The sequence below is a fragment of the Ipomoea triloba genome, chromosome 4 (assembly GCF_003576645.1).
Source record: "Ipomoea triloba cultivar NCNSP0323 chromosome 4, ASM357664v1".
Lineage (NCBI taxonomy): Eukaryota > Viridiplantae > Streptophyta > Magnoliopsida > Solanales > Convolvulaceae > Ipomoea > Ipomoea triloba.
The window spans coordinates 30,153,215-30,162,507 of record NC_044919.1 but is presented as its reverse complement, the minus strand read 5'-3'; the positions used below and the strand labels follow the sequence as shown (position 1 = coordinate 30,162,507).

The window sequence follows — 9,293 nt, the reverse complement described above, 5'->3', positions numbered from 1 at the left end:
TAGCGTCTAAGGTGTCCATAAATCTCAAATCAAGAAGGCTTCCAATAAACAATTAACTTTCATAAAAAGTTGACCTTGGAGTCTTGTGGTCGCCAAACTACCTATCTGACCAACTTAGGTGAGTCTGTCTCCATAATAGTTATCTATGGGGTTAAATATTCACTACATTTTATTTTCAGAATATAACATTTTTTACCTGCAAGCTATACAAGAGAGGTAGCTAGGATAGGTAAATCGCATTAGGCAACGGGTTTAGCTGAAAGGGTATATGCAAGAATCTTGTAATATTTAGGCATATATGAGAATTATGATTCTCTCACTTGACCATCATTTTTGGGCGTTGAGGCTCCATTATTATTTAAGTGTTTATAGGTGAATTATATGAAACTAAGGGACCCGTACCGTGTCATCATCTAAAACCTTATACACAATGTAATCCTAATTATTATGAAGAGTTGTGACGAAAATTATTTTTGTCGCCATTTTCATAATTATTGCGATGCCAACAAATTGAAACAAAAATTGCGAAATGGCACGAGCTGGAATTGAATCGGCATGAAAAATATGAAATATGACAGATGTGGAATTTCATTTTCATCATTGGTAGACCCCATATATATACATATATATATATATATATATTGACAGCACCATTTTTTAATTTTTATTTTTAGTTACCTATATATCACTAATAACTTTGAATTTACCCTTTAGTTTCTTCGTTCCTAACAAATAACTAGAATATCAATTCGATCATCTATCTACTAAATATAATAAGAGCCAATAAAATTTTAACGAGAACAAAAAATATTGATATAATTATTTGTTTAAATGAATGGTTCATATATTATTTTTGTGTTAGTATTTTAGTTCAAATAATTATATAATATTTATATAAATAGGAACGCTATATTCTAAATGGGTGGTCGATCACATGATCAAACTTCGGTAGTGGGGTTATTTTCTTTAGACTGAAAAAGATATTTGAGAAAAATATAGAACGGATACTACCTTGTAAAGAATAATGAGCATTTCAAAAAAAATAGTAATCGTATTAATGGCTTGAAAGAGAAATGGCAAAAATGATAATAAATCCTTATATTAAAGAACATTGTGTCACTAGTATAGAAATAAACATGTGTGTCTGGTTTACAACCAATGCGTTTGGTGCAAATACATAAATTGTCAACTTTACATGTTTGCTAAAAATATGTGTAAAGTATTTTTTTTTTAAATAAAATTAACCATGTATACGCGTCTATTCCTAGGTTGGAACAAATGTGTAATTTTATTTTTTAATTATAATATAGAATAGTCGTATGTTCCATACCTGGAACATGCGCCTATTGTTATTTTAAAAAATGATAATAGGCGTTTGTTTCAGACTCGGATAGACTTTAGACATCTATTTTTATTTTAAAAAAATTATATTAAAAAAAAAAAGCCACCTAAAGTCACTCAAAAAATTACAATAAGGCCAAAATGTTTTGCAATCTAAAAATGTTTCATCATATAGTGTAACTTTAAGAGTCTTTAAAAATAAAATAAATAGAAGCATAATGTCACATTTTGATGATCAATTCTGTATTAGTGTGTGTATATACCGCTTACTAACTAAGATACCCACCTTATATTATATGTCTATACTTGGTAATTTCAAATGCAATATCATTGTATTTCAATATAAATAGTATATATTTAATCCTTATTTATTTCGTGATATTATCATTAATTGTGATGGTAATAAGGATATTAATAATAAGTACTCAAAAAAGGATATTGATAATAATAAATGTAATTGAATTATTTTACAATAAAATAAAATAAACGTTTATCTTGTACATAATGTAGTACGTATATATTTATTTAAGAGTTAAATTATTGATACTCTTCCTGGTGAAAATAAAATAAAATTGTGTGAAATTTTGATAGAAAGCCAGATGGTAGTCTTACGTTTTATGATTAGAGCGTTTCGTTTTACATCGATAGATCTGCATTTGATGTTTTGATTGATTTCAAATATATTGTCGCTTAAATTGTAATTAATCTGTATATCAAATGGATTTTAAATTTCAATCTGTAATTATTATTGATTCCCATCAAGAATCTTTGCAGGCTAAAGTAATTATGTAATTATATGCCATTAATGTTGCGGCCCGTGGGCGTATAGTGCGTACGATCGATCCGACTTGAACCCATTTTCACATCTAACACTTATATCGATGTGTTAAAAGTTATAACTAATAATGAATATGATCATGTTTGGTAAATAATCAGCATATTAGTCAATTTTGGTTTATTTGACCATTATTAATTGTTTGGCTAATAAGCTTTTTGTAACTCCAAAATGCTAAAATTCAAAAGGCTACTCAAAACAGTCTTTTCAATTAGCTTTTTGAGAAAAGAAATTATACCAAACAGCTATCAACTATCAAACAACTTTCTACAATCAGCTAATGTTATCAAAAAATCATACCTTCTAACCCAAACAGTCAACCCAATCAGCCAATAGCCATTTACCAAACAGGGCCTACATAATTTTATTTTGTTATATTTGTATGACAGTTAACACCAAATATTAATGATAGCAGAATGTTAGATTTAACCTTTCAAACTTCTGCCGAACAGTACAACACCCATGCATTAAGGGGAAAAAGACACTAATGTAACCAAAAACAAATGAATTGACAAAAATATCAAAATTTTAAATTTTGGACAAAAATGTTAAAAACTTCTTTTCCAAATGCGTTCATTGTCAGAACGGATCAAACACAAACACAAGTGGAACTTGCATTGCTTTTTTTTTTTCATTTTTATTTGGTCGCTGGCAGTGGAATGCAAGTCTCACTTGTGTTCGTGTTTGACTCGTTCTGACAATGAACGCATTTGGAAAAGGAGTTTTTCACATTTTTGTTCAAAATTTAAAAATTTTATATTTTTGTCAATTCATTTGTTTTTGGTTACATTAGTGTCTTTTTCCCTGTATTAAGGGTTGTTGTCCCAAATGAATCTGATCAAGATTCGATTAGATTAGTGTGAATATCTATATAGTATGTGAAGGTTGTTCTCAAATACTACTAATTAATATATTGCATTGAAAGGGGTACGGTGGCCAAGTGGATGAGACATGACTCTCGTACTTGAAGATTGAAGGTCATAAGTTTGATATTGCCAATATCCTTTCGGTCCAGCACTCAAGCCTATTGCATAAGGTCTCATTAGTACTATACAGTTTACCTAGTGAACACCATCGAATAGTACTTGTGTGTTTTTCTCGTTAAAAAAAAAACTAATTATTGTTATTATTATATTGTATATACATATCTGAAGCAGATTAAGTTATCTCTGTCAAAACAAAAGCAAAGGTTTCTTGTGACTTTGGTTTTTCTTGAAAGTTCCAACATTCACAATAACGAACTACACAAGCATCATAAGCTGCCGGAATAATGCAACAAATTCCAATTGGAAATTAAATAATATTCAAGGGTAGTACATACACACTTGTCACCCTTTTATCTCCCCCTTTCTCTCTCTTCCCCCCTCTCTCTCTCTCTCCACACACATATATATACGCATATATATACTCCTCTCCCTGCATTGTATATATAATAATATGTATATATATAGTATGATATAATCTCCATAAAAGATCTGAATTGAAAGCTTCCTTTGGACTACCAACTTTCTTCCTCGCTCCCATCCCCCCCTTAACAGAAAATATTCCTTCTTTAGTACTTAATTGTTTATATCTTGTCCTTCCAGAATCTATCTTCAAGCTTTCTTCATTCCCAGAACCAAATAAAAAAGAAAAGAAAGAAAAAACATTAAAAAGCCCAGTTCGGAGAGTACGAGGAATGGGTTTAAGAGACATCGGAGCCACGTTGCCGCCGGGGTTTAGGTTTTATCCCTCCGACGAGGAATTGGTCTGCCATTACCTGTACAAGAAAATCGCTAATGAAGAAGTTCTGAAGGGCACTTTGGTGGAAATCGACCTTCATACTTGTGAGCCATGGCAGCTCCCTGGTACGTCGTCGTTTTATGTCCAAATCATCATCTTCTTCTTCAGTTCTTCTCTGTCTGATCATGCAAGAGTTTTTTGTTTTTTGTTTTTTTTTTGTTTTTTTTTTGTTTTTTTTTTGGGTTAAAAGTGGTGGGTTAGTTTGGGAATTACAGTTTGATGACTTTAAGGAAAGGGGTGAAACTGAAACATTAATATAGTAGAACCTTTAGGAAAAAGATTCATGTTGTCCAAGAAAACTAAACTTTCTTGATTGCTTTCTTCATTAGTCTGGCCGGGGATGTTCATCAGTTGCTTCAATCTTATCCAGTGGTTTTATAATTTTTCTTTCGCATGTTTGTGGGCGCAAAATGTGTAAAAAGCTGCAAATTTAAACGATAATGGAGTCTTATCATTAAAGAAAATATATTCTGGGAAATATTCTGTCTATTTACTTGATTAGCCTTTTTTTAGACGTATTAACCATTTATAATACTTTTCTGATCACGATCATAAACTTCATTAATCATCTTTTTTTAATTATTAGTATTTTTAATATTATAATATTTTAAAAAAAATTTATTTTTATTTTCATACAACCATAACTAATTAATTTTTTAAAATAATTTTTCAAACCGTACCCAATAAGGCTGCACAATAAACCCGCTTTAATACCATTATTTGCCCATAAAAAAGTAACAATAATATTTACACTCATATTGAAAAGGGTCGAAATTAGCCCCTACATATATTTTCGCCAAAAAGCTTTTCAAGTTATGTTTTCTCATTTTGATCAAAAAAAAAAGTTATGTTTTCTCATGATTGCGTGTTTGGAATTATCTTATCTTTTATAGTATCATTCTTTTTTTTTTCTTTTTTTTTCTCTCTCTCTTCCTCTTTTTGTGTGTATATACAAAGTGAATGATTTATTCTGTCTTACTAAATTAATAAATTGGGTCTGCGATACATGCACAATACATATTATGTTCATCTTGTGATTTGTGGGTATTATTACTACACCTTAAAATATTTTTAATTAGGAAAATAGTAATTAACACATGATTATAGTCCTAACTACTAGCTAATAAATGCAATTATGAAAGAGACACGATCGAATATTTAGTCCAATCGAACTGGTCCTGGGCATGACATGACTCTTGCTTAAATCATCCCACTTGGCCAAATTTATGTTTGCTCTCATTTCTCGATCACACCATGTTTTTTTGTTTAATTATTGTCATATAATAATCATAGCATAATTGAAATTATTTTGATATAATTAAGAATATACACGTATACACGTAATAAATTGAACCTACAACCTTAATATTGACTTATCACCGTTGATCTTGAAAAGATAACGAAACAGACACTTATGTAATCAATTTATCACCGTCGATCTTGAAAAGATAAAGAAACAGACATTTGTAAAATCGAGTTGATATATGTAGTATTATATAATTAATTAATCGTCACTGTTTCGATTGAAAGATAAAGTCGAAACTCCCCTTTTTTTCCTCCATTGTTTCGTATGAACTTTCTCAAGAAAAAACTTTGCTAAAGACGAAACATGCGTGGGGAATCTATTGTGACGATTACCCATCTTTTTTCGTCACTTTTGCTAATATTGTCTTACAAGCCATTCTTACAGGTGACGATATGATTTCATTCCGAACAATTATTTTTTCTTCTCACTCACACCTCTATGTATCTATCCTCCACCTGCCTTGCTACTATCCAAATCTTTGAACTAACCAATCCTCCACACCTCTCTTACTTAATTGCAGTGTTTTGTCGTCTTCTTCCTTAATCTTCGCTAAAATTTGACGAAATTAAGAAAGAATGAACTAACTAATTTAATGATGATTAATTACAGAGGTGGCGAAGCTGAACTCGAGCGAGTGGTATTTCTTCAGTTTCCGGGACCGGAAATACGCGACGGGGTTCAGGACGAACAGGGCGACGACGTCGGGGTACTGGAAAGCGACGGGGAAAGATCGGACGGTGATGGATCCTCGGAGCCAGGCGATCGTGGGGATGAGGAAAACGCTGGTTTTCTACAGGAACAGAGCGCCTAACGGCGTTAAAACGGGGTGGATCATGCATGAATTTCGTCTCGAAAACCCTCATATCCCTCCCAAGGTAATACTTGTGCCACCTTTCCTCTTCCGACATGGCAACACGTGTTTGGCTTCTTTTTTGTCTAACCTAGGTGATGGACGTCTATGTGTCGTCACGTGGCCGCTGACGTGGAGAATCATAATAATAACAATAATAGGGATAACATTTGTGTTAGACCGTCTCACAGGTCTTGAGACAGATCATATCTTTAATTAATGGGTCAAATCTTTGACTTCATTAATCAAATATCTGACTCATTAGTCGGTCCTACACAAATTTTTCTTAATAATAATTCCAAAATAATAATAATAAAAATAATAATAATAATGCATGTGAAAAAGGACAAGAGTCATTGTGGGAAGCTTCTTAGAAAGCTCAACATTGAAATAAGACAGATAACCAATGACTAAAAGAGGAAAAGTTTCCCACCAACGTTGAAAAAAAAAAACCTATGTGCGCGCATATTAAAATTGCGGCTAATTAATAACCTAAAGTGTATGGATCGTTTACTTGTAGAAGTGTGATTCCTTATTATCTTGTACAACACCCTCAAATTTTAACAAAAACAGAGAAATTTTAAGGCAGTAATCAATATTAATGTCTTTTGTATTGAATCTGTATAACCTGATGGTTATATTGATACTATCAAAAGCGGAATTGTCATCAAAACAAGTGTTTGACAGAAATTGTTACCATAGAAATTCACTTAGTAATTAATTAGAAATTCAGCAGCACGTGAGTTGTTAACTAGTATGCAAGTTACGTCTTCGCTACTAATTATATGATAAATTGTATTATTATTATTGCAGGAAGATTGGGTTCTATGTAGAGTGTTTCACAAGTCCAAGGGCGAAACCAGCGAGAACAACAACCTTAACACCTGCATGTACGACAATAGCATCGTCATACCGGCTGCCACATCCCCGCCTAGTCTCGCCGCGTCTCCTCCTAACATGGACGCCGCTTCCTTTCCCTATCGTCCCATCGCGGCGGCGGCCTGTCAGAACCAAAGCGCCACCACTCCTGCGGCGGCGAATTTCTTCAACGTGTCCTTATCCGTGCCGGAGCACCACCACAACGGCTTTCTCCGGTCGTCGCACGAAATGCCGCATTCCAATAAGTGCGAGACCGACCAGTACGGCTTCCTGTTCGACATGAACTTCGAAGAACCGAATTTCCACGACGGCGGCGTCCATTCCAGCCTCGACGACATGCGATTCGACGACGAAAACGGCATCGTTTTCATTTGATCTTATCAATACAGCTTATACATACAGACGAGCATATATGGATTTGTGTTTATATTGATATATGGTATATGTGTATATGTAGATGGACTTCATTTCTTGAATGGTATATGCATGTTGTAATGTTTGGCTGTGAGATAAGGATGTTGTTTGATTGGATATTATGATTCTTAATTTACTAGCTAGGGCTAGCTAGGTTTATTCACATGTTAGACATATACATATGTGGTGTAATTTGGGTATGTATGGATATTAATTATAATTAATTAATAATATTCTTTCTTTTCATTATTTTATATATTTTTGTTTCGTTCCAATGGGGCTTGTTTTCTAAGTAAAAAATATCTACATAAAAGAACAATAGATACAAATGTATATATGAATTTGAATAGGTATCTCAGCTCGCGATATATATTGTAGGGTTATGCAGATGAGATTTTTGTAATTGATTTCTTTGCTTTATGTTGAAGGGAAACAAAAATCTATGAATAATTATTGTGAAATGATGATTTAACCTATTAATGGGTAACACAAGTCAATATTCCTCATCATAATCTAGTCATTGCTAGCTAGGGATTGGGAATTGAGAAGACAATCCTCCTTCAAGTCAATGAGCCTATAGCTCTAAGGTAATCTTGCTACAATAATGCTACTCTATGACATTAAAATAAAAAATCAATATATAAAAGATTGTAGGAGGATTATTATGTCTACTTTTTAATTAATCTTGTTCTATTCCTTTAATTCCTAGACAGGCTAATATGATAGCAAGCTCGTTAGCTTCTAAAGCTTATCTTCAAGGTAATTTGTTGTACTGGTACTCTATCTCCCATGTCTTTGTTTCAACTCTTATGCAGTAATCTATCTTAGTTTAATTTATTGCTTAAAAAAAAATGATTACTAGTTTACCCAAGAAAAAAAAAAACTTGACTTAGGGGTAAAGTAAGAGTTAGCCTATTTTCATGCATCAAAGTCTTTGTGTATCTTCTTTTTACATTTTTTAGGTTTCACTTATGAGTCAATTCTCTTGTAACAATCAATATCACATTTTAATGACAGGATATTGGATTCGACCCTTTGAACCACTGCACAACAATAAAATAATGTTTTCCATGTGATAATTTGGGGATGGGGAAACGAGAAACCCATACGAAGTTTTGGAGAGTTAAAAGGAAACTTCGTTACTTTGTTAAGGTACATGCATAAATGTACAATGAAAGAGGACTGACATATAATAATGGCTTCTCTAGCAGACAGCAAATGGTTCAATTCCATCTATCTTCCTTGTATAGCTTCAGTGTTAGCTTTTTTGCCTGAGTTTTTGTGTAAGGTGTTCTTGGGTACACTTTTGTTGTGTTTATAATGGGAGTTCAAAGATGGTAGAAGCTTGCCCAACAAGATGTGGCCGGATTGGTAATTCTGGGTCGGGGAAGTCTCGTACAAAATAAAGTTTCCATTTGAACCTTGCTTATCAATGAAACAAATTCGGGATATGATCAGGAAAGTCCAGTACAAAATAAAGTTCTCTATTTGAATCTTATCAATGAAACAACAACATATATCGAATTCGGAGGACGTATTGCAAGTGATCAAAACGCTTGTTACTACACTAAAAAATATACCTAAGAACGAAATTTTTTACACTATAACAGAATGGTAAATTTGGCTTTCCAGCCACTACATACCAACAAAACCTTCCCCCTAAATTGGTTCTAATAATTGTTTGGCTTCAAATTCATTGAAATTAGTCCTGAAATGGTCATTGAGTAGGTGCCCATTTTTATACTTAAGGTGGCGAGTTTAATTCTTATCAACACACTCTCAATCTAGTCCTTTGTGCAAGATTTTCCTAATACAATTTACCTCTCTTGTGTGATTTATAGTTTACCCACAAATAGTGAATGCAGACTTTATCCGTTATTCAACTT

The 9,293-nt window shown here is 32.8% G+C and overlaps 1 protein-coding gene across 1 annotated transcript; it reads left to right on the top strand.

Annotated features, from left to right (window-relative positions):
* The first annotated feature begins 3,582 nt into the window (after window positions 1-3,582).
* LOC116015401 (NAC domain-containing protein 21/22-like) lies at window positions 3,583-7,570 on the top strand. The gene is made up of 3 exons (XM_031255451.1): window positions 3,583-4,023; window positions 5,874-6,139; window positions 6,928-7,570. The coding sequence occupies exons 1-3, from the start codon at window positions 3,855-3,857 to the stop codon at window positions 7,366-7,368; spliced, it is 876 nt and encodes a 291-aa protein (XP_031111311.1). The 5' UTR covers window positions 3,583-3,854; the 3' UTR covers window positions 7,369-7,570.
* The last annotated feature ends 1,723 nt before the right edge of the window (window positions 7,571-9,293 follow it).

Bases quoted from the DNA above. Each gene is read 5' to 3' on its own strand.
- LOC116015401 (XM_031255451.1), top strand. From the start codon at position 3,855: ATGGGTTTAAGAGACATCGGAGCCACGTTGCCGCCGGGGTTTAGGTTT. The intron at 4,024-5,873 runs GTACGTCGTCGT...GATTAATTACAG, and splicing joins TGAGCCATGGCAGCTCCCTG to AGGTGGCGAAGCTGAACTCG. The intron at 6,140-6,927 runs GTAATACTTGTG...TTATTATTGCAG, and splicing joins ACCCTCATATCCCTCCCAAG to GAAGATTGGGTTCTATGTAG.